General features: G+C 45.1%; 1 protein-coding gene across 1 annotated transcript in view; it reads right to left on the bottom strand.

The window, feature by feature from the left end:
* Positions 1–25,790, bottom strand: part of TM9SF4 (transmembrane 9 superfamily member 4) — a 56,535-nt gene that overhangs the window by 13,328 nt on the left and 17,417 nt on the right. The window contains exons 2-10 of the mRNA XM_082856892.1: positions 19,678–19,791; positions 14,937–15,036; positions 10,022–10,190; positions 9,793–9,922; positions 8,425–8,548; positions 6,844–6,962; positions 6,630–6,741; positions 5,218–5,288; positions 669–801 (exon numbers count right to left, since the gene is read on the bottom strand). Coding sequence (XP_082713018.1) covers positions 669–801; positions 5,218–5,288; positions 6,630–6,741; positions 6,844–6,962; positions 8,425–8,548; positions 9,793–9,922; positions 10,022–10,190; positions 14,937–15,036; positions 19,678–19,791 — 1,072 coding nt within the window. The remainder of the gene's footprint in view (positions 1–668; positions 802–5,217; positions 5,289–6,629; positions 6,742–6,843; positions 6,963–8,424; positions 8,549–9,792; positions 9,923–10,021; positions 10,191–14,936; positions 15,037–19,677; positions 19,792–25,790) is intronic.

The raw sequence follows: 25,790 nt of genomic DNA, 5'->3' as shown, positions 1-25,790 counted from the left end.
GGCATGAGGCTGAGACAGAAATTTAGGCAGGTAAGTTGCTAAGAGATTAGATTTTGAAAGTTCTCATCACAAGAAAAAAAAATTGTAACTATGCGAGGTGATGGATATTAACTAAACTCACTATGGTAATCATTTTGCAATATATACATATAATATCAAATCATTATTTTGTGTACCTTAAACTAATACAGTGTTATATGTCAGCAAAAAAAAAAAGTTAAAATGGTTAAAAAAAAATTTAGGCAGATTGATTTCAGAACTGCCTGTAACTACTATATATTCATTTTTGGGGGTGTTTTCTGAGAAAAAAGACCTGATTCCAGTCCTAATCCTGGTGCTGAAATGGGTAAGTCACTTAATCCCTGGCTGCAAAAGGAGGCCAACCTCAGAGTGCTGATATATGGCTTCATTGGTGGTGTGGATGTCGGGGGCTATCGATGGTGCTGGCAAGATCTGAGGAGGAGCAAATCACCAGGGCCTGTGGCTGAGAGGACCAGCCCTCTTGCTGGGATGGACGGCTCTGTCTGGCCCAGAGATGTTGACATGCCCCCCTGCCCCAGGAAGGCAAGCCCACCCTTTTCTCAGACTCAGGCCTGTGCTGCGCTGGTGAGCACAGCTCACCCTCCCCAAACCCCCAGCCCACCTCCACCCCTGCCGGGCTTACTCACAGATGACGATGAGGATCATGCAGAAGAGCTGAATGCCCGAGCCCAGCAGGGAGCTGAGGATCATGGGGTACTGGGGGGGCCTGAAGACGTCGCCATGCACTAGCTTCCACCCGGACTCTTCCATCGTGTCTTCCTGCAGCAAAGGGCCAGAAAGCGAGGCTCTTCTTGGGCTCTGGAGAAGGCAGCTCCTGCAGGGACCACCCCCAAGGACCCACATCCTTGACCAGGGCTGAGGGTCCCTCAGGTGTCAACCAGCTCCACTCTGACACAGGAGTATAAGTGACATGAGAACGTATATCCCAGAGAACTGTCACACGGAAAAAGGAGGGCACAAACATGGGCTTACAGCTATACAAAAGGAAAATCTCCTCCGCACATTCCACAAACCAAATGCATGGAAAAATAATGTAAACCAGCACACTAAAATGTTAACGGTGATAGTTTTTGAGTGGTGTCTTTAGAAGCAAGTTATTATTTTTTTAACTGATTATAAAAGTAATATAGGCACACCTTATTTTATTGTGCTTCATTTTACAGCACTTCGCAGACACTGTATTTTTTACAAATTGAAGGTCTGTGGCAACCTGCATCAAGCAAGTCTATTGGCACCATTTTTCTAACAGCATTTCCTCATTTTGTGTCTCTGAGTCACATTTTAGTAATTCTCACAACATTTCAAAATTTTTCATTATATCTGTTATAGTGTTCTGTTATCAGTGATCTTTGACTTTACTACTGCAATTGTTTTGGGGTGCCGTGACCTGTGCCCATATAAGATGGCAAACTTCATCAGTAAACGTGTTCTAATTGCTCCACCAACCAGTTGTTCCCCCATCTCTCTCCCTCTCCTCCAGCCTCCCTATTCCCTGAGACATAACAATATTGAAATCAGGCCAATTAATAACCCTACGCCTCTAAGTGTGTAAGTGAAAGGAAGAGTTGCCTGTCTCTCACGTTAAATCAAAAGCTAGAAATGATTAAGCTTAGCAAGGAACACGTGTCAAAGGCTGAGATTCCTGAAAACTAGAACTCTTTCACCAAATAATTCGCCAAGTTGTGAATGCAAAAGAAAAGTTCTTGAAAGAAATTAAAAGTGCTACTCCAGTGAATACAGGAATGATAAGAAAGCAAAACAGCCTTATTGCTGTTATGGAGAAAGTCTGAGTGGTCTGGATAGAAGACCAAACCAGCCACAACATTCCCTTAAGCCAAAGCCTCATCCAGAGCAAGGCCTAACCCTCTTCAATTCTATGAAGGCTGAGAGAGGTGAGGAAGCGGCAGAAGAAAAGTCTGAAGCTAGGAGAGGTTGGTTCATGAGGTTTAAGGAGAGAATCCCATCTCCATAACATAAAAGCGCAATGTAAAGCAGCAAGTGCTGATGTAGAAGGTGGCTACACTAAACATCAGATATTCCATGTAGACGAAACAGCCTTCGATTGGAAGAAGATGCCATCTAGGACTTCCATAGCTAGAGAGGAGAAGTCAGTGCTTGACTTCAAAGCTTCAAAGGACAGGCTGACTCTCATTAGAGGCTAATGCAGCTGGTGATTTTCAGTTGAAGCCGATGCTCATTTACCACTCCGAAAATCCTGGGGCCCTAAAGAATTATGCTAAATCTACTCTGCCTGTGCTCTAGAAATGGGACAACAAGCCTGGATGATAGCACAACTGTTTACAATATGATTTACTGAATACTTTAAATCCACTGTTGAGACCTACTGCTCAGAAAGATTCCTTTCAAAATATCACTGCTCATTGACAATGCGCCTGGTCATCCAAGAGTTCTGCTGGAGATGTACAATGAGATTACTGTTATTTTCATGCTTGCTAACACAACATCCATCCTGCAGCCCATGGATCAAGGAGTCATTTTGACTTTGCAGTCTTATTATTTAAGAAATACATTTCATAAAGCTATAGCTGCCATAGAGTGTGATTCCTCCAATGCATCTGGGCAAAGTAAACTGAAAACCTTCTGGAAAAGATTCACCATTCTAGATGCCATTAAGAACATTTGTGATTCATAGGAAGAGGTCAAAATATCAACATTAATAGGAGTTTTGAAGAAGCTGATTCCAACCCTCATGGATGGAATTGTGGGGTTCAAGACCTCAGAAGAAGAAGTAATTGCAGATGCAGTGGAAACAGCAAGAGAACTAGAATTAGAAGTGGAGCCTAGGGCTTCCCTGGTGGCGCAGTGGTTGAGAGTCCGCCTGCCGATGCAGGGGACGCGGGTTCGTGCCCCGGTCCAGGAGGATCCCACGTGCCGCGGAGAGGCTGGGCCCATAAGCCATGGCCGCTGGGCCTGCGCATCCGGAGCCTGTGCTCCGCAGCGGGAGAGGCCGCAGCAGTGAGAGGCCCGCATAACGCAAAAAAAAAAAAAAAAAAAAGAAGTGGAGCCTAAAGATGGGACTGAATTGCTGCCATCTCATGATAAAACTTCAACGGATAAGGAGTTATTTCTTACAGATAGGCAAAGAAAGTGGTTTCTTGAGATGGAATCTACTCCTGGTGAAGATTTGTGAAGATAGTTGAAATGAAAACATAGGATTTAGAGTATTACATAAACTTGGTTGATAAAGCAGAGGCAGGGTTTGAGAGGACTGACTCCAATTTTGAAAGAAATTCTGCTGTGGGTAAAATGCTATCAAACAGCATTGCATGTTTACAGAGAAATTGTCCATGAAAGGAAGAGTCAATTGATTTGGCAAATTTCACTGCTGTCTTATTTTAAGAAATCGCCACAGCCACCCCAACCTACAGCAACCAACACCCTGATCAGTCAGCAGCATCGACACTGAGGTGAGACGCTCCACCAGCAAAAAGATTAGGACTTGCTGAAGGCTCAGATGATGGTTAGCATTTTTAGCACTAAAGTATTTTTAAATTAAGGTATTTTTTTAGACATACTGCTACTGCACACTTAATAGACTGCAGTATAGTATAAGCATAAGTTTTATATGCACTGGGAAACCAAAAAATTTGTTTGACTTCCTTTACTGTGATAATCACTTTATTGTGATGGTCTGGAACTGAGCCCGCAATATCTCTGAGGTATGTCTGTATGTGCTCTTACTTGTGTAATAAGTAAAAAAATTTTTTTGATATATGGCATGATATTCAAATGAACAAAAGTAGTAAAGGAGTATTGTAGACAATTTTTTAAAAATCCAGAAAGACTGAACAAAAAATATAAAACTCATAAACATTCATAGATTAAAAAATAAATCAGAAAGATAGAGAAAATGATTTATATACTTAATAATACCACTGTTTTGACATATTTCCTTCAGTCCTTTATGTATGTACATGTGCATATGTATATATAATTTTTAACAATAAAATACTGTATTTACTGTGTAACAATACTTTGTTATTTTAAGCTGATGTATGATCATGAGCATTTCCTTATGTCAATAAACACTCTCTACAATTACTATTTTAATGTTTGTACAATTTTTCATTGTATGGCTGTACCATAATATAACCAATCCATTATTATGGAATATCAGGCAATTTCCAGTTTATTTAAATGATAAGAAAGGCTGCAATAAATATTTCTAGACCAAATTTTCTTTTTTTAGACCAAATTTTTGTGGTTTTAATGCTTTCCTTAGGAAAATTCTAGAAGATAGTGTATCAAAACAAGTTAACTAGGACTTCCCCGGTGGTCCAGTGGTTAAGACTCTGTGCTTCCACTGCAGGGGGTGCGGGTTTGATACTTGGTTGAGGAACTAAGATCCCACAGGCCGTACCAACAGTTAAAAGTGCAGCCAAATGTTAAAAACAAAACAAACAAACAAGTTAACTATTTGGCAGTTCATGATATGTGCTGCCAATTAATAACTTTTCAGAAATCTCCTAGTTTACACTTGCACGGGTGGCATGAAAAGGTGCTTCTCTCACATTAACCCTGCCGGCAATTAGTACTATGTATACGAATCTGTGCTAATTTGAAGGTCCAAAACTGTCTTCTCATGACTGTTGGACACTGCACGTTGGGGGCTTATCCCTGAGGTAAAAACAGTTTTTCACATGTTTACTGGCCATGTATGGTTCCTTGTCTGTAAATTTTTTGTTCATTATCACATTAGGGATTTTAGTGGTTTTTTTTTTTTAGAGATTTTATACCAGTTCTTTTAACTATCATCTTTTTAAAAATTTGTTGCATATATTGTTTTGCCATTTCACTTTTCTGTTGTTTACATATCTTAACATGCAGGATTAAGGTAAAATTAATCCAGTTTTCTTTCTGTGATTTCTTCCATTGTTTTTACGCTTAGAAATTAGAAAGCCTTATCCCCATCACTTTGGGTCATTAAACATTTTGTTTTCCTTTTCAATATTTGGTTTACGCTATGAATGATAACACACACACACACACACACACACACACACACACACACACACACACACACACACACACACACACACACACACACACAGGCACGTGCGTGCATGTGCGCGTCCTGGTCTGGTAGGCCCAGAGCCCCACTGCTAGACTGCCCTCCCTCTGCAAGTCCATCCCTCCCCAGCCATGACCTCGTACAATGTCATCCTCCTTATTATAGTTGGCGATGTCCTTCCGGAGGGTCCGAATGATAATCATACTCAGGATGCCTGAAACAAACAGGGGCGGGAAGAAGAGGAGTCGTCAGCACGGCCATCTGAGTCTTCTGTGCTGCTTGCCCTCCGGGCACACGTGGCTTCCTCTAGTGGGAACTGGCTATGCAGCCGCCTCAGGTTCTCTCCTGGGCATAGCTCCACCCCAGCTACAGGGCAGGGGAAACAGAGGGTCACCCCCCAAGAGGGGAAGAATGAGCTGCTGGGATGGGCGGAGGCAGTCACAGGACACCGCTTGTATTCCAGGGAGAACAGCATCCCAGCTCCTCCAGGGCTTGGTCCTTCCAGCCTCTCCAGCCTCACCTCCTCCCAGGCTCGCCTCTCACTTGCCTCTGGTTATTTGTTGCTTTTAGTTATCAGGTCACAGCCCCATCTCTCTCTCACCTGCGTGCCTGTAACCCAGGCTGTTCCCTTTACCCAAATGCCCCACTCTGTCCTGACTCCTACTCACACTTCAAAACATCTTCTCTTCTCAACACCCCAAACAGCTCAGAGGCACCCCCGTTTGTACTTGCACAGCACCCTGTTTACCTATCTAGGCAGCACAGCGTAGTGGTTAAGACAATGGGTTGTAGGACCTTGAGCTAACTTAACACTTTTTGGCTTAGCTCACGGGGCTGCGAGGATGGGGATGCATTTAAGTGTTTATTAGCACAGCAGCTGGCCCCTGGGTAAATGTTTAATAAAGACAGCATTATCTTTACTTCTCCTGATACTGAAACGATCAGTTTCATTCTACCTCTGACAACCACCCTCACCCTGCTCAATGCCCTCTTGCCATCTGGCTTCTCACCAAGCCTGTCTCACTGCAGGGCCGTGGCCCTTGCTGGAACCGTCTTTCCCTAGGTCTCTGAATGGTGGCTCCTCGTTCAGAGACGTCTTCTCTAAAGCAGCCTTCACCCTCTCCTCAACAGCCATGCATATGCTTCACAGCACTTAGCACTATCTGGAACCCTACTACTTCTGTGCTTTTCTGTCTCTCTCCTGCCACCAGAATACAGACCGTGAGGGCAGAGACTGGGTTGGGCTTGCTCAGCACCACATCCAGCACGCGGCATGCGGCCCGCACAGGATGAGCAACGCCGAAACACTGCTGAATGAGTCAGTGAAGGTGGGCGTGAAGAGGCGGCGCAGCCTTCCCCTAGGGAGCTCTCCAGAGTAGAGGGTGAATCTTGTTTACCTCTGTGTACTGATGCCTTGCCCAGAGCCCTAATGTCTGTTTTTGACCTATGCTTGGCTCCAAGAACACCCTAGAAGTCTCCTGGGAGTGATGTGACACCTCAGCCCCTCATCCCTCACCCCCTGTCCTCTCCACCCTCCAACCCATAGCTCTCTCACCTGACAGGAAGAAGACCACCACGACGGAGTTAATGATAGAAAACCAGTGGATCTGTACATCACTCATGGTCAGGTAAGTGTCCCAGCGAGAGGCCCATTTGATGTCACTCTCCTGGTAGTGGGAGGAAGCACTTGAGAGTCAGGCCTCCACCTTGACAACTGCTGCTCGGACCAGAGCCCTCCTCCCCTGCCGTGGGCTCCAGCCCCTTCTCACCTCCCAGTGCACAGAGTAGGTGAAGTACAGCTGATTCGCCTTGGTGGGGTCAATTTCTTGGGGCGAGGAGTTGGTACCCTCAGGCAGGGTGCATGAGCTCTTCTCGTCTGTTTTGAGGTCTGTGAGAGACAGAGACTCAGTCTGTTCCTGCAAGGGCTGGTGCCACTACCCAGGGTCTGTTCTGCGGGTGCCCTCAGAGGCAGCGTGCTGCGGAGCAGTGGCTGGGAGAACAGCTGGCAACTAGAGCTTTAAAATTGTCCTCCCTTGGGTGGGGTGGGGAGGGTGGGAGGGAGCCCCAAGAGGGAGGGGATATAGGTATATATAGAGCTGATTCACTTTGTTGTACAGCAGAAATGAACACAGCATTTTAAAGCAATTATAATCTAATAAAGATGAAAAAACAAAAACAAAAAAGAAACAAAAAACTGTGCTTCCCACAGCCCTGACTTTCCAAAGGGCCTTAGGGGCTGCAGAGAGGTGTATGTGGGGAGGGGTCTGAGTCCCTATTTAGTCAAACGAATTCTTCCTTCAATCAATTCAAACATTCATTTGCTCATTCAATCAGTCCCATTCAACAGGCAAAAACAACACTGACTCACTCTCTCATACGTTCGCTCACTCATTTAGTCCCCAGAGTCCTGGCACTTCAGTAATTCAATCACTCCGATGCTTCCTTCCTTCATTTACACATTTGTTCATCCTGCTGTCTGTCCATTCATTCAACCAACATACAATAAATAAGCACCTACTATGTGCCAGGTACTGTGCTGGAGAGAAAGTGGTGAGAAAAGGAGACAGGGTCTCTAACTTCGAAGGGCCAGTGGGGGAGCAGCTGCTGTCAAACACTCACACAGTAAATGTCAAGCTGTAACCATGACACAGACGGGAGGAGAGGCAGTATGATGCCCCGAAAGTGCAGGGTCTATGTTTTACATAAGACTTCTGCGTATGACTTTGTTTGACTATGAGGTTCCACAGCTTAAAAAAGCTCCAGAAACTCACCACCACTGTGGACAAAAGGCCAGGCATGCGAAATGGAAGTCGCCCTGTGGCGAGCTAGCGCTGCCAGGCAAGGTGAGGCCGACCAGATCCCGTCAGGCCCACAGGGCTGCGCCTGGGCGCTCAAATTCCTGCACAGCTGTTGACCCGGGGCCAGTCACTCACACAGAGGAGCAGAAACACTGAAAGCTGCTGCCCAGCAGCTCCGTCGGTACCCCTGCCCCTTGTGCTCCATCCCTTTGCTCTTGAGCTGGCTGCTTCTTGTGATGGCCCAGCAAAGCCCCAAACTGCTGTTTGGTCTTGGCCAAGTCACTGACCTCTCTGAGCCTCTGGTTCCTATCATAATCAGCACATTACCTCCCGGGGTGGCTGGTAAGGTGCTGTGCCAGGCCAGGAGACACCATGTCAGCTCTCCCATTGCCCCCCACCTTCTCTAATGGGAATGTAGTGACTCTACCTTGGCTGGGCCCATATGCCACACTGGGGCCTATCAGCCATTTCAGGAATCAAGGGTGCAAAGACCCTGGGTGTGAAGCCCAGGCCCGTCCAGCCCTGCCCCTCTGGTCACACCTCCCCACTCACCCTCCAGCCTGATGCTCTGGGGAATCACCTCGAAGCGGACGACGCGGTATGTGTGCTCCTGGTCCTCTTCCAGGTCCTCCCGGTGGTAGTAAAGGATGAACGAGAGGTGATTGTGCAGGTAGATCTAAAACAGCGCAACAAAGAGAACAAAAGAGCTAGGAGCCAAGAAACCACCAGAAAAATCACACAGGGTGACCAGCCAGGTATTAGGTCCCTTCCCTCATCTAGCAGACCCAACTGTACCAGTGTTCCAAAAACACTGCTCTTATAGCAACCCGCTACTCATGAACCCTCCAGGGCTCTGTGGGGCTTACTAGGTACAAGTTCAGACCCCTTAGGCTGGTATTCAAGGCCTTCTGTCACCCTAACATACCCAGCTGCCGTCACCCTCCCAGACATGTTAGTTCGCCTGGTCTCCCTGGGTCCCTCCCTGCCCCGTGAACAGTCCCCACCCTGAACTCTGTTCACGGCATTCACTTAACTAGAATGCTGTCCCAACTTCACTCAGCTCAAGCCTACCTATTTTTCAAGGCCCACCTCCTCCATGACAACCTGCCCGCACATTAGCTCCCTTTGAACTCTTCTGGCCCTGACCGTCAAAGCACTGGCACGGTCAGGATTGGGACTTAAGATCCAGGATCTTACACTGTCAGTTCTCTTCCCAGTTATGAAAAAAGCCCCTGGAGGACAGGGACTGTGCCTCAAAAGAAATGCTTTTGTTCTTTATTCCCTAAGTAATATGTGTTCAGTTTAGAAAATGACAAATATAAGAGAATCACTGTTACAATCAATGCCATTAGCATATTTCTCAGTGGCTGTGCTATAAAGTGCTTACACAGATTATCTGATTTACTCTGCATGACAACCCCAAAAGGCAGGTATGGCTGTAACATACATTTTACAGATAAGGGACCCAAGGCTTAGAGAGGTGAGAGAGGTAGGCTTAAGGTCACTCACCAACTAGTAAGTGGTGACGGCAGGATTCAAAACCCAGGGAACCTGCATGCTCTTGACCACTGCTGAGCTCTCTCTCTTACATACTGATGAAGTTCCAGACTTCCTTTTTTTTTTTTTTGTGGGGGTGGGGGCGGTGGTTAATCTTATAATCCATATAATCATATATTTATGTGGAATCTGAGTTTTTAGGCACTGTGCCTTCCACCTCCTGTGTAGCATCTGCCAGAGCCGGGCCCACAGCACTCAGACATCTGACAGGCCATGGCCAGGGGCACCAGGGGGAACTTGTCTTGGCCATCCCCACCTTTCCTAAGCCTAGAGCTACATGTTTCCCCCTCCTCTGTGGCCCCAAGTGCTCGTGACTTTGGGGAGTGGCTCCCCCAGCCCTTTGAGCACATCAAGACACTCTACCTTGTTGACATCCGTGAAGCCGAGCCGGTAGCCGTGTTCAAACTGCACGTCCTTCTCCTTCTTCTTGTCATCGCCGTCGCGGTTGGAGTAGAGTTCCAGCCGGGTGGCCACGGGCAGGTTGTCTGCAATGCTGGAAACCCAAGGCCCCGCTCAGTCCCTCAGATCGCCTCTCCCTCAGTGCCCTCCCCTATGGGAACTCGAGGCTGGCAGGGAGCAGAGGACAACTCACAGGTGGACATAGTAGTCCTCTGAGATCCGCTCGGCCACGAGCCGGCTCTGTTCCACAGTCAGGGTCACTGGCTTGTTGGACTGGCTGCACAGAACCTCACACTTCTTTTCACTGTTCATGAGAACCTGGAAAGGGGTGTTGACAATCCGGTCCCCTCTCAGCACCTCTCCTGCCATAAGAGAGACAGATGGAGCTCAGAGCTTCAGCCCTGAGGTTGCTGAGGTCAGCAGAGACACAGGGCCCACCTGCAGGGCCTTCAGCAGTCCTGCAGCCTGGCACTCAATGCATTACCCTGCCTGTTCAGGCCAGGCTTGCCCACCTGACGCCCCCCTGTTGTCCCTCCTCTCCCTTTGTGCTCTAGCACCACCAGACTCTTCAGAGCACATCAAACATGCCACGTCATTCCGTGCCTCTGGGCCACATGTCGTTTCCTTTGCCTGGAGTGCCATTCCCTGCCCCGTGTTCCTGGGAAACTCTTCCTCACCCTTCAAGCTCAGCTTCTATTCCACTCTCCGGGAAGCCCTTCCTGACCGCCTTAGGACTGAGTTTGTGACTCCCTCCTCGGATTGCCCTCTGCACAGAGGCAGCATCGTACAGTGGTGAAGAGAGGGCTACTGAACCCTGGCTCTGCCACTGACTAGCTTAACAGTCTTGGTAAGTACCTTAAGCTCAATGAGCCTCAATTTCCTCATCTGTAAAATGGGGATAATAGTACGCATCTCACAGGGTTACAGTGAGAAATAAAGTACCAGGCATAGAGTGGGAAGACAACAAATGCTATTTTTATTACCAGCATCACTTCTGCACCTTTTCATATGTCAGTGATGTGACTTTGCACAATATGTTGACAGGTTAAGTTTCTGCCCTCATACCTCATTATGAGCTCTTTAAGGGCAGATAATGTTTCCTCTTTATTTCTGCGTCTTCAGATCCTGGTTCAGGGAGGAAGGGAGGTAGGGTAAAATCCAGCACCTGAGATTTTCAGCCAAAACATCTTTTTAACTTAACAAACTGGCACACCCCTTGCATGCCTACTGCCTCAGAGAAACCTGCTGCCAGACGTTCCGAGAGCAGGCACCGAGCAGTCAGGGCCTGTCAACTAAACCCAACGGTGCTTTCCTTCTGAGCCATTCTAACACTTCTACTGGGATGAGGTGGAACTGGGGCAGGCTGAAGGAGACCTACCAAAGCCCACAGGCAGCACTAATGCCCACATACGCCTGGTCTAACAGCTGCCTACCAGTGTGGACCCGCTTGATGTGGGACTCTTGGCCTAGTCATTCATTCGTTCATTCATTCATTCCTTCCCAAACATCCACTAGATATTGGTTATGTGCTGGGCTCTGAAGAAATAATGTTGAACAGACATACGGAGCTTATGGTCTAGTGGGAAGACAGACTGATTGATCAGGATAATGAGACGGTATAGTACAATATGAGGAACTTGCTCTAGGTGTGGGGGAGTAGGTCTAGGACAGCTTCTCTGAGAAAGTAATGCTTGAAGTGAGCTCTAAAGGAAGAGAGCCTTAACTAGGCAAAGAGATAGGGGAAGACTATTCTAGACAGAAGGGAACAGCACGCACAAAGGCCCCCTGCCTGGTTGGGGGGCGGGGGGAAGGCAGGGGGATGACGCGGTAAATGTAAGAGGCCTGTGCGGCTGCAGTGCACATGGCAAGGGTGACTTGAGGCGCGCTGGAGAGACGGGCTGGAGCTGGACTTCAGGGGGCCTGTGGGCCAACGGGAAGTTTGATCTCTATCGAGAGAGCCACAAAAACCAATAAAAGGTTTCTAACAGGGGCGGCAGAAGACATTATCCAATTCTGGTTACAGATCACTCTGGCTGTTTTGTGAAGAAAATATCGAAGATGCACGGAACTGGCCGGGGGCGATGGCAGTCAGCTATGCAAGTGGGCGGTGATGGTGGCTGGATTAGAGGGTACAGTGAGGGCGGAAACAAGTACACAGATTCAGGAGCTACTGAGGAGGTGAAATCTAGGGGGGCTGGTGCTGGCTGACACAAAGGGTGAGTGAGGAGCAGTACAAATCAGGAGGACTATGGGGCTTCTACAACCAAGTTCCAGTTGGGGGGAAAATGGGAAAAACAGCAAATTTAGACTGAAGGCATTTTTTCAGTTTGCATATGTCAAGTGGCTATGTCAAGCAGGCAGTCAGATATCCAAGTCTGAGGGTCAGAGGAAAGGTCAGGGCTATAGATAGAAGCTGTGAGTTGTTGGGATACAGATGGTAAGTGGCAGGGCCACTAGCTTTACCAGTGGGGAGAACCACTCAGCTGTGCAAAGTAGCACTCTGACAAGAGTGGATGAGGCCACTCAGCAGAGGGGGGAGGGTGAAAAGGCGCCTGGATGAAGGTCTCTACACCTCTCCCCCGCTTTCCCCCTCTTTTAGAAGGCTAGTTATGCAGATGAGTCTGCAAAACCCAGGGATGGACTGGCCAGTGGGAGGGCAAGAACACCAATAAGATATCTGCATGGTCCACTGCTGAAATGATCTGGGTCATCCTCTGCCATTTTACATATGACAGTGCTGAGAACCAGACCCAGATAGTGACTAGCCTATGACAGTGACTGTGGTAGTGCTAAGCCCCTGGGCTCTTTCCTCTACACCACGCCTTACCACTCACTTCTTTTCAGGAAGGTCAATAAGGAACTCACTTGAGGAAAGGAAGAACATACAGAGAGAGGAACAGGGCTGAAGATCAAGTAAGGTGGGTATCACTTCTTGATATTTAGAAATTATTGATACATTTAAACCAAGAAAGAGGACACACTGGCCTGGAACAGCTCAGTTCTAATACAGAAGTATTCATTTTAATTTTTAAAGCTGGGAGCAGACAGCCAGCCACACTAGACGAGCAACACGCTGAGTGGACCCTCTAAACGAGTCTGATGTCATACTCCAGTACAGCTGCCGCAGACATGCCCCCACCCCCCCGCCACGATATGAATCTCCACCAACATGATAATTGGGAGCACAGCCCTTGGACAGCCCAAATGAACCTTTCTGGAAAAGGCAGTCTGGACAACAGAAAGAATTCTGTTTTTAGAGTTAAAAAACCTGGGTTAAGATCTCAATTTCTCTACCCATTGACCATGTGACCACAAGCAAGTTTTTCAAACCTCTGAAGCTGCTGTGCCCTCTATGGCATGGGGGCCATCATACCTGGCTTTGCTGAGTTACAGTCGGAACCAAGTAAGACAGTGCGCAGAGTGTACTGCTTAAGGCTATGGACCCTGAAGCCAGAGTTCCTGGGCTCTGCCACCAACTCGGCGAGTGACCTGTAGCAAGTGACTTCACCTCCTGTGCCTCGCTTCTGTTATCTGTGATAAGGGGATAGTAAGAGTAGCTACCTCAGAGGGCTGTTGTGAGAATTAACTAAGGTAAGCACAGACGTGCTTAGAACAATGCCTGGCTCACTGTTAGAGCCCTTTAAGTATTAACAGTGATGATGATGAGGACGTAGAGTACAAGGCTTGCGACCCAAAAGGCATTCAATCAAGGCTGTTTCTGCTCCACTCAGGGAGGACAAAAACTTTTACTAATGACAACTATGTGTCAGACACTGGGTCAGAAGTGGCAGAGAGAGACACATGTAAGACATGATCCCGCTGCTCAAAGAGCCCCTAGGCCACAGAAGGAGGCACTACACAAAGCTGGAATGAGATACAGTGTGGCAGGATAACTTCTGTGCATGGAAGTTTCCATTTCTACGAGGCAGGAACATTCCCCAGCTTCACGGAGGTTAAGGTCACGCAGTATCACACTGAGGTGTGCCCAAGTGCTCAGCCTTGGGCTGTAGATGAATCCACACCAGCTCACAGGGGGAGGGAGGAGCTGCTGTGAGGGGTCTGGAGGACACAGCAGGTCAGGCTTCCCAGCAGTGGCAAGGTGGCCGGAGCATGGCATGGTGTGGAGAGAAAAGAAGGGTAAGCGGCAGGCAGCAAGAGCAGCCCAGGCCCCGAGACCGACCTCCGTCCAACTGTACAAGGCGAGACTTCGGGACTGGCGGTGCTGCCTGCTTTTGGTCGAGGCCTGCCCCAGCTGGTCTGGGACATCCAATACCTGGCAGTAGGTACACCTGTTGGCTAGGGGTTCTGGAAACATCTGAGCCACGGGTAGCCCTGATGGAGAAGGCAGCCCTTTCAGGGGACTGCTCAAGAGCCGGTTCTCTCCTTTCCCCTCCCTAAGCTATAAGAGAACAGGAAAGTCTCTTAAGTTCCTTGAAGTCAGGGAGGGCATAGTTCCAAGTTTTTATCTCCAGGACTTAACACTGAGATGGCAGAGTAAGTACTAATAACCATGTCCTCAATAGAGGCCACCAAATGTCTTTTCCTTTAAGCCTGAAATTCCACCAAATGAAGAATTATTTGAATTAAAATAAAATGGCTGCTATTTATGAACACATATGCCAGACACTGCACTGGGTGCTTCCCACATTATTTGAGGCAAGGCCTGCACAGCTTAGCAAGAACTATGGTGATGTCCCTGATTCCATTAGGGCCAGAGATAATCACTCATTCTTTTAATTAAAAGCAGAGCAGGTTACAGAAGCCACAAGAAACAGAAGGGGCTATCTAGAAATCAAGGAGAGCCAGTCGGAGCAGTAGCCAAGGGCTCCAGCTCTGAAGCCTGACTACATGGATTCCAAGCCCAGTTTAGCCATTAATTAACAGTATAACCAGAGGCAAATCACTTACCCTGTAAAATGGGAATAAACACCACAACAACCTCCTTCGGGATGTTATGAGGATTAAATAAGCTAATCTGTATATAAACTATGTAGAATGGTGTCCAGCACACGGTAGGTGCTATATAAGGGTTAACTGCTATTAACATTATGAAGAGATCTGGGTTCCTCTTTGGGATAGCGTGACAGCAGTGTGAGAGAAGAACTTACCCAGATTCTCTGCCTTGTAGGTTATTTTGCTGGGCTGGCAGAAGGGCAGTGAGTAGTATTCATAAGGCAGCTGGGTGCGAGAGCTGGTGAGCTTCACAGCCTAGTGGAAGAAGGGAGGCCATTATTCCTCAATCCAGAAATCAAGATGACTGTTTCAGTAATCCTCCCTGCTACCCACTCATCTTTAGTATACTCGGCATTATTACCTAATAAGCAAACTAGCCGCAGCAGACACAACTCTGGTATACTATATAATTATTTCACAGTTCACTAGTTTTAGATTACATTATAGATTTTGTTTAAAATCACAACCAAATCCAATATATACTCAGAGTCCTTAACATGCTGATATCCTTTGACCCTATAATTTCACTTCTGGGTATCTTTCCTAAGGAAATAACTCCAAATAAGGGAAAAAACTTCAGGAACAAAGAGCTCACTCCTCATTCCTAACCACAGTGGTCTTCTGCCTCTAGTTCCTTGAGCCTGACCAGCGCTCTCCTGCTTCAGGCTTTGAACCTGCTCCTCTCTGCCCGACTCTCAGACTCCTTCTCACATTTGGTCTCAGCTTAAATCCCCTCACCTTCGAGTCCTTTCCTTATCATCTTATCAAAGGAATTCCCTCATCTTCTGTATTTCAACACTTCTAGTTATCTTTGTAGCATGTCTGATAAAATGTAATTATTTTATGTTTTTGTTTTCTTTTTCCAGAGAAATCAGCCTCCCCTACTAGAATTTAAGATTAAACTCCATGAGGGCAAGGACCATATGTGTCTTGCTTACCTATGTAACCACCGTGCCTAGAGATCTAGGTACATAGTAGGTGCTCGATAAATGTTTGCACAATGAAAAAAGAGAAAAAAATGGAAAAACAGCTAAAAGCCCCGTAATGGGAAATTGGTCAATAAACCACAATATATTCGTTCAATTAAATATTATGCAACCATTAAAGATGAAGTTTAAGAAGACCATGAAGAAGAACATTTAGGAAGTGATGCAAGCACACAGAATGCAGCTCTGGAAACAGTGACAGCCACAGACAACTCCCCAAAACATGGATAAAATAGAACCAGTCAAAATGTTGAAAAAAAAAAAAATTAATCAATTAATTATTTTAAAGTTTTTTTTGATGTGGACCATTTTTAAAGTCCTTATTGCTATTGTTACAATATTGCTTCTGGTTTGTTTTGGTTTTCTGGCTGCGAGGCATATGGGATCTTAGCTCCCCGACCAGGGATTGAACCCACAACCCCCTGCATTTGAAGGCGAAGTCTTAACCACTGGACGGCCAGGGAAGTCCCAAATTTTAATTTAAATGCAACTAAAATTATCTTTGCTATTTAAAAACTATTAACCATTCCTCATACACCATCTGAAAGTATAAATAGTTTTTAGAATCCAGGTCCACAATCCTTACTTAAAATTCTTGCTTTGGAATTAGGATTTTTAATTTAATTTTAAAAGATTTAAAATTTAATTTAATTTAATGACTGTTTCAGTAATCCTCCCTGGTACCCACTCATCTTTAGTATACTCGGCATTATTACATTAATAATTATTACATTACATTACATTATTACATTAATTTATAAATTAATTTAATTTAATTTAAAAATTTTTCCAATTTTAAAAGAGCAATGTGGTATATTATAAAACCATGGGTTTTATAACACCCCCCAGCTGGGTCTGGAGCAGTACCCCACATTCAATGACAAGGAAATGCAAAAATATTCATACTAAGGTGGGAAAAATAAAGTTAATAAACAGTTCAGGTCAGGTCTCGCCTACAATGAGTTTAGAAAAACTCTAAGTTTCAGAGCTTTTTAGATGTTGGATTGAAGGACGGGGGACCTCTATTAAGCATTTCATGAACTGCTTGAGGCGAAATGACCAAAAAGTTATTATCTGTTATAACAGCCTGTTATTCTGTGTTTCTTAGCATTCTCTCCTTCTGGACAATCAAAAAAGAATCCACATTACAAAGAAACTGAGTCTCACCTTTATGTCCCCTCCCGCCCTCTCCCTTCCCACCCAAGGTGTAGTTCTCACATGCCCAGCTTGGCAGGACTGAAGCCAGAGCCACCCTGTCCTCCCCATGCCACAAGCTTTGCTCTGGAGGGGGCTTCTGGCAGAGGCACTGGGAGGAAGGGTACTGCGGCGGTTAAGAGCCGGGCTCTGAACTAACCCTATGTCTCCCTCACAATGTGACCTTGGACAAGTTGGTTCACTTCCTCGGGCCTCAGTTTCCGTAACTGTAAAATGTTCAGTAAATCTCTAAAACATACAGTGTCTGCCTCAGAGGGCTCTTAGGGGGTATCTTGAGCTAAGCAATGCATAATGCCTGGCATGTAAATAATCCCCAATAAAGGTGACTTTAATTATTGTTCCCGAAAATTACAAGTCTGACTTCCAAGAAAGAGGGATGCTCACAGTAATGCAACACATGGAATGGTGCATTTGCTTGTTACTACTACATAGTTCTAAATGCAGGCATTTTCTAATAGTCATTGATCATATGTATTTATCCACCCTGCCAGGCTATGTACTAGGAGCTGGTGACACAGCAGTAACCGAGAAAGATAATATCCCAGCCCTTGTAGAACTTGATTCGTGGTAGTTTTCGTTTTTCCACAAATGTATTATATTTTTAACCTCTAAACTGGTTAACTCCCCCTGGATAATGAAAAGTTGCTTGCATCTAATGCCCCAAATAAGCATGACATGTAGCAATTTATAATTTTGCAAATGCCCAAAATGTGGTGGCAAACAAAGGCACATGTACATGACAGCATGTCAGGTGGATGGCCCTTTGTGATTTTCTGGGCTTCTGTTCCCCCTTTTGAACACTGTGATGCTTAGGACAGGATAAAAACTTTATTTTCACACAATCTCACTGCTTTGCTTTTGCACAGACCAGTAAAGATGTGGTTCCCATCAATAAGAAATGTACATTTTAGGAGCAGAATTTATTTTCATTACTTTATATGTTTTGCTAGACCTTTGTACAGAATCACTAAGGATTTGAAGGACTACTTAAAAACTTCAACTATACGTTATTTTGCCTATGGGGGACCAATGTGGTAGTCAAGAAGCTGGGGGTTTACGGAAGTGTGAGAATGCCGAGTACCCTACACTGTAAACACCGCACAGAAGAAAAAGACTAAGAAAAATAACCCAAAGTATTAAGAGTGGTTATATTTGGGTGATGGTAGAGAGGAGTCCCTATAGCTGGGAGCTCTGGAACAAGGTCACACCCCTTGTCTGGTGGCCAGTCCTCTCGCCTCAATGTGGGAGAACTCTGCAGCTGGCCACTCCAGTTCCAGAGCCTTCCATAGGACTCTGTTTATCACAGCTTAATATCTCCCTCTGCCCAGTCCTGCTTCCAGGACTGGGTGCCTAGTCAATAGATCTCTTGCACCAAATCTCCACCTTAGAGTTTGTTTCCTGGGAAATGAGATCCAAGAAGATCCACCACCAACCCTCAGCCGTGTTTAGGGCTCTGAAAATGCCACCAAGAGTCCGAGACATTAACCAAGGTGCCAGCCTGCCCACTGCCCCGGTCAACCATATTTTAAAGGACTCTCCCATAACCCTGTCACAGGTGACTGACCCACAGGTGGGCATCTAGGCTGACAAGGTGAGGTGGCCCAGTTGGCTGTTCTTCTGGACTCTGATTTAGGACAATGCTTTCAAATCCGAATCACTCATGTACCAACTTGCTCTATCTACTTACCGTTTATTCTGCTATTTTCTTGGATATGATTCATTTTTAGGTAAATACCTTTGTTTAAGAAGCAAACATTTTGGGCTTCCCTGGTGGCGCAGTGGTTGACAGTCCGCCTACCGATGCAGGGGACGCGGGTTCGTGCCCCAGTCCGGGAAGATCCCACATGCCGCGGAGCGGCTGGGCCCGTGAGCCATGGCCGCTGAGCCTGCACATCCGGAGCCTGTGCTCCGCAACAGGAGAGGCCACAACAGTGAGAGGCCCGCGTACCGCAAAAAAAAAAAAGAAAAAAAAAAAAAGAAGCAAACATTTTAACACTATTAAAAATGGAAACCCAACAATGACAGCCATGGAATCATGAGTTGAAGTAATGGCTATATTTTCTAGTATAATTAAAAGAAAACAGCTATTAAAATAAAACATACGTGTCAGCCACTTAAAATCATCTCATATACCACCACTCAGATATGCAGTGCACCGTTTGGAAATACTGAACTGGAGAATCCTGGCAGAAGCTAAAATTGAAAAAAAAGGCCATAATAATCATGCGTATACATAGATGATATGAGTTGTGCAGAGAAAGTCGGTAACATAGAGGAGGATGGAGAGAGGCAGAGATGTCACAGAGAAGCAGGCAGGTTGAGAGAGACGGAGACACAGAAAGAGGTGGGCACAGAAGCGAGCGAAAGTGAGAGAGAAACAAAGACACAGAAGAACCAGAAACAGAGACAGAGCCAAAGAGAAAGAGAGAGAGGGACAGAGAGAGAGAATGCACTCATACAGGGGGAGATGCAGAGACAGCCAGAGGCAGAGAGAGAGGAGAGGCGGCGGGGCCCGAGGGACACACCGCTTCTGCCCCAGCCATGCGCAGTGAATCCTCTTCCTCCCAGGCTGAGCAGCACTGGTCTGGGTTCTCTGCAACCACAGGAGGGACGTGACCAGCTCGCAACAGTCCTCTGGCCAGGCTGCCCAGCAACTGGGCAACAGTTGGCTCCCACAGACCAGGAATGCACTTACCTTGATTTCTACAGGGTCGTTCTGGTGGAAGTTGATTGGTGCGACCCCAGGAACGTAGAAGGCCCCGGTATCACACGTGAGAGAGAGAAGCAGCAGGGACCACGGCAACCAATCCTGCTTGGAAGAAGAGAGGTGGCAGTCGGAATGGGGGAAAGAGGTGAACAGCTCTCTGGGGCACCGTCACATCTGCTTTAACTGACGCAGTCTCATCCCCACTCTGAGAAGCCTGAGACCCCCCAAAGGCTACCCTCTAAATGCCCCCAAGGGTGCTATGAGGCACTGATCCTGCACTTCCAGAAATGAGCCCCAAACTGAGCGCAGTAACTGACAGCAGGGCAAAAGGGCAGACTAATACAGGAGCCACGGCTCCCCACTCTTCGAGCAATGTCCCTTTCATCATGTCACATGTATCACTGTCCTGTAGGGCCAGCAGGAAACAAAGCTCCACAGTGTCCCGTTAATTCCCATTTCTCCACGTAGCAACGGGCTTGCTTTGTCAGGAAGCTCCTATGGTACCAATACATTTTCCTACAAACCGCCTCCAAAATTGTCCTGACCCCGCCGCCTCCCATCCTCTGCCTCCTCAGCTCCGTTCACGCCGGCCTTCGTGTCTCCTGACAGCAAGTCCTTCTCCACCCCCTCAGGGCCATCGCCTTCACTGCTCCCTCCGTCAGAATGCCCTTCCCACAGGTGCCTGCCTGGCTCACCCCCTTATTTCATTCAGGTCTCTCTCAGATGTCACTACCTCAGAGAAGCCTCCGCCGACTAGCCTGTCTAAATGGCCTCCTCAGGGCTCCTATCACCCATTCTCCAACCCCTTACTCCACTTCTCTTCATGGACTCAGCTAATTGGCATGGGCATATGTATCTGTTTCCTTGTGTATTATCTGTCCCCCTTCACTTGAATGTAATCTGTGTGGGAGCAGGGACTGTGTCCCCAGTGCCTGGCACCTTGGGAATCAAAGGCAAGAAAGATCAATTACCCACCTCAAGAAGTACCCCATCAAAGCATCTCTGTCCCTCCATTAATATGCTTCGCCCCCTCAAGGTACTAGAAGAGCTTCTTTCCCTCTGCCTGTCTTGAACAAGGAACTTTGTCGTCCACACACCTGGATCACGAACTCAATTGCGCGGCTGCATCTGCCTTCTCTCTCCACCCCTTTTACCGCTGTGGCATTTCAGACCCTCATTTACTCCCATCGGACACTGGCCACAGCCCCCTGATTACCCTGTCCCCGCATCCTTCAAGTCACCATCACCACCACACACACACACACACACACACACACACTCTCTCTCTCTCTCTCTCTCTCTCTCAGACGATTCTTTCTGGAACTCAGTGTTACAGGGAATCAGAATCACTCAGGGGGCTTGCCAAAAATGTAGACTCATCTGTGTTTTTACCAGGAGCACAAGTTGAGGAAAACTGGCTTTCAAAGTTTAAGGTTCTGAGGTTGTGCACTAGTTTAGATACAAAGCCTGGTCAAACTCTTAAAAGCAATATATTCATAGAGTGCTTTCCTCTGATCTGCTGTGATGTTTATAAGTATCTGTCAGCTGATGTGCATTATGAAATATGAAATAATAGTCTGACCCCAACAAAAACAGTGAAAAATGGCTAAGACAGTTGTATTGAATCTGGTAATCACAAAGTCAGCAGAATTAGGGGTGAAAGCAAGATCTTTAAAAGAAATGACAAGACAAAAAGGTGGAAAAATGTCTCATGGGGTAGGATTCTGTATAGGAAGTCAGTATGCTCCCCGCCTCCGTCATTTTTTTAAACTTTTTATTTTTAAATAAATTTAGATTTACAGAATATACTATGAGAGTTCCCATATACTCTTCACCCACTTTCCTCTAATGTTAACATATTACATAACCATGCGTAAGAGAGGCTTTTAAAAAAATAACTAGGTTAAAAAAGTTTTGAAAAAGCAAAACATATACAGTAAATATTTGCGAAGATTATGGAAAAACCCGAACAAACTTTTTGGCCAATCCAGTAATTCAAACAGTACAAATGGGTATAACCATGAAAAATAAATCTTCCTCCCTCTTCAGCTCCCCACAGACAACTGCTAGCACCAGTTCCTTGAAAATCCCTCTGGAGATATTCCATGCACATACAAAGAGAAGCCTTTAGTAGCATGGGTTTGCCTTGACACAGCAACAACAAACAGAGTTTTATTCTTTCTTTCTGTGAGAGAAAGCCTACTGACTGTGGGCTGGTTACAGCTTCTGATTTCCTCTCCATCAAGTGGAGGATTTCCTCCACTTGACCAGTCATCAGAAGATTCTAGCCCTCCCTCTTTGCTAGGCCTCACTGGGCAGTCCTTAGATTGAGTGCTTTGTGTGAGAGAAATAAATCCTGTCCTTTGTTTTCCTCAAATTCCTCTTTGAACCTGAATTCCAGTTAACTAAATGCAAGGAAGACAAACCCTGTACTACTGACGTCAAATGTCAGCCAAAAGTCATTTAAAAATAATAACCCAACTCTAAATTTTTGAAAAATGATACAGAAAACAGACAATCCTCACACATAGATACTATCAACAAATCACAAATCAATTTATCTTACAGGAAGGATCAACAGATGAAAAATGGCAAAGAATTATTTCCACAATATGCTAGAATTTTTGAATAATATAAGTTGGCAACCAAAAGCAATTCAGAAGTTCAGTTTAGAATTAATGACTATACCAAGATGATACTGTTAGTTTTAGATATTAAAATGTCACTGTTTCGATATTTTCATATGGCTGGAGGGATTATAAACGGAAACATTTCTGGAGGGCAATTTGACGCTATCAAAACCCTCCCCCCAAAAAAGTCCCCCAGAAGTGCATACTCTTTGACCCTGCAATTCTACTTCTAGACCTGTTAAGAAAAATATGACAAATATGCCAAAATGTACATAAAAGGATGTTCACCACAGGGTTATTTAAAATAGTGAAATAGTTCACAACTTACAATAGTAAAATGTCCAATATTAGTGGAATGGGTTAAATTATGGTGTAACCACTTATCCTTTTATGTAGTCATTAAACATGATGATATACTTCTTGAGTAGGAGTATTCAAGCTTTAGACTTATGTAGAAAAAGCAGGGGATAGAACCCTGCTCAGCGAGATATGCCCCTCTTTTTTAAAGTTATGTTTGAGAAAATGAGGTGATGTTTTCCTTTTTTGCATATCTGTATTTTCCAGCTTTTCTTTGGGGATTATACATATTTATACCACTTAAGAAAAATAATAAAATAAATTAGGCAAAAGAAAACATCACTGTTCTGAACGCCTAGGTTAGAGCAATTCTAGCTTGGTATGGAATGAACTCTACCTGCTGGCCCCAAGATGCCTTTCCATCAGCACCTCCCACCTTTTCTTTCTAAGCCTTCAGGAAGACCCCAAGTTTGTCTCTGCCCTTGGCAAGCAGACTTGCCCAGGTGAGGCTGCCTTCAAGGCCTTTGCTCAGGCTGTTTCTGACACTTGCCCTTACCTAATTCAAGTCCTACCTACACTTGGAGGTCCAGTTGAAATGTTGCTTCCTTCAAGAACCCCTCAGACCCCCACAGGAGGAATTATCCTCTTTCTTCTTTATTTTTCAAGGCAGTTGGCAAATATCTCTATGATGACACTAGAGGCAAGAAATTGGAAACTACCCAACACCCAAATGAACTTTCACATCTATACATGTTCAAAGACTGCTGCTTAAGTTATCTGACAAGTATTTAAATCTGTACTTGTTTAAGGCCCTACTATAGCACTTTTCATGTTGTATTATGGTTTAAGTAGCTGGCATCTCTCCACCTGCACTAATCACTTGTCTGGCTTTGGTGATGTGAGTACTCAACAAATCCTTATCGAACAGGCTAACAATAAGCATCAACTAACCTCTGATCTATAAAAATGTAAAATCATACATTCGCATACAGGTTGAATACTATGGTTCTTAATCTTTGCTATATCCACTTGATAACTGATTTTCTTCAAATCCTCAAATTTAAGGAGTTCTTGACACCTCCCACCTTTCCAGCTGTCCAAGGACCTACTGTGAGAATCCCTGAGACATCTATTACCTCTATACCCTATCTGTACATCTAGGATACTGGTTCTCAACCCTGATGCACATTAGAATAACTTGGGGAGTAAATGGATTAAATTCCCAATCAAAAGACATAGAGTGGCTGAATTGATAAAAAAACAAAATCCAGTGATATGCCACCTGCGAGAGACACATCTAAAGACACACACAATGAAATTGAAAGGATAGAAAAAGATGTTCCATGTAAACAATAACCAGAAGAAAGCAGGAGTAGCTATACTTATATCAGACAAAATAGACTTTCAGTCAAAAGCTGTGCCTAGAGAGCTTCCCTGGTGGCGCAGTGGTTGAGAGTCCGCCTGCCGATGCAGGGGACACGGGTTCGTGCCCCGGTCTGGGAAGATCCCACATGCCGCGGAGCGGCTGGGCCCGTGAGCCATGGCCGCTGAGCCTGCGCGTCCGGAGCCTGTGCTCCGCAAGGGGAGAGGCCACAACAGTGACAGGCCTGTGTACCGCCAAAAAAAAACTGTGCCTAGAGACAAAGAAGGTCATTATATGATGACAAAAGGGTCAATTCAATAGGAAGATAAAATAATTATAAATATATATGCACCCAACATCAGAGCACCTAAATATATAAAGCAAATATTGACAGATCTGAAGGGAGAAATTGACAGTAATGCAATAATAGTAGGGGACTTTAATATCCCAATTACAATACTGGATAGAACATCCAGATAGAAAACTGTTAAACAGCTGACTTGAACAACACTACAGACCAAATGGACCTATATATATAGACATATATAGAACCTTCCACCCAACAGCAGAAGAATGCACATCTACTCAGGTGCACATGAAACATTCCCCAGGACAGACCACATGTTAGGTCACAAAACAAGTCTTAACAAATTTGAAAAGAGTGAAATCATTCCATGTATATTTTCTGACCACAAAGGAATGAAACTAGAACTCAATGACAGCAGAAAATGGGAAAACCTGCAAATAGGTGAAAACTAAACAACACCCTCTTCGATCAAAGAGGAAGTTGAACAAGAATTTTAAAGGTACCTTAAACAAAAGAAAAAAAAATGCCAAAATTTACGAAATGCAACAAAAGCAGTACTAAGAAGGAAGTTTAGAGTGATAAATGCCTACATTAAAAAAAAAAAAACCCTCAAACAAACAACCCAACTTTACATCTCAAGGGACCAGAAAAAGAACAAACTAAGCCCAAGTTAGGAGAAGTAAGGAAATAATAAGATTAGAGCAGAAATAAATTGAAAAGAGAATGTGAAAAAATAGGAAAAAAAAAAACAGAACTGTGTTGGTTTTTTGAAAATACTGACAAGCCCTTAGCAACACTAAGGAGAAAAAGACTCAAATAAATAAAATGAGAAATAAAAGAGGAGACATTACAACAGATGCCTAAGAAACAAAAAGGATCATAAGGGTCTATTGTGAACAATTATAGGTCAACAAATTGAATAAAAGGAGACTGAATCAGTAATCAAAAACCTCCCAACAAAGAAAAGTCTAGGACTAGATGGCTTTAAAGGTAAATTCTAACAAACATTCAAAGAAGAGTTAATACCAATCCTTAAACTCTTCCAGAAATACAAGAGGGGACACTTCCAAACTCATTTTATGAGGCCAGCATCACCTGATACCAAAATCAGACAAAGATACCACAAGAAAAGAAAACTATAGGCTAATATCCCTGATGAACACAGATGCAAAAATCCCCAATAAAATACCAGCAAATTGAATTTAACATCTTGCTAAAAGGAGCATACACCAAGATCAAGTGGGATTTATCCCTGGGATACAAGGATGGTTCAACAAATGCAAATCAATCAATGTGATAAACTACATTAACAAAACGAAAGAAAAAATCACATAATCTTTTCAATAGACACAGAAAAAACATTTAACAAAGTTCAACATCCATTCATGGACTTCCCTGGTGGAGCAGTGATTAAGAATCCACCTGCCAATGCAGGGAACACGGGTTTGAGCCCTGGTCCAGGAAGATCCCACATGCCACGGAGCAACTAAGCCCGTGTGCCACA

This window comes from Leucopleurus acutus (assembly GCF_964270905.1).
Source record: "Leucopleurus acutus genome assembly, chromosome: 16".
Taxonomy (NCBI): Eukaryota; Metazoa; Chordata; class Mammalia; order Artiodactyla; family Delphinidae; genus Leucopleurus; species Leucopleurus acutus.
Note: the sequence above shows the minus strand (reverse complement) of the source record. Positions and strands in the feature narration are given on the sequence as shown.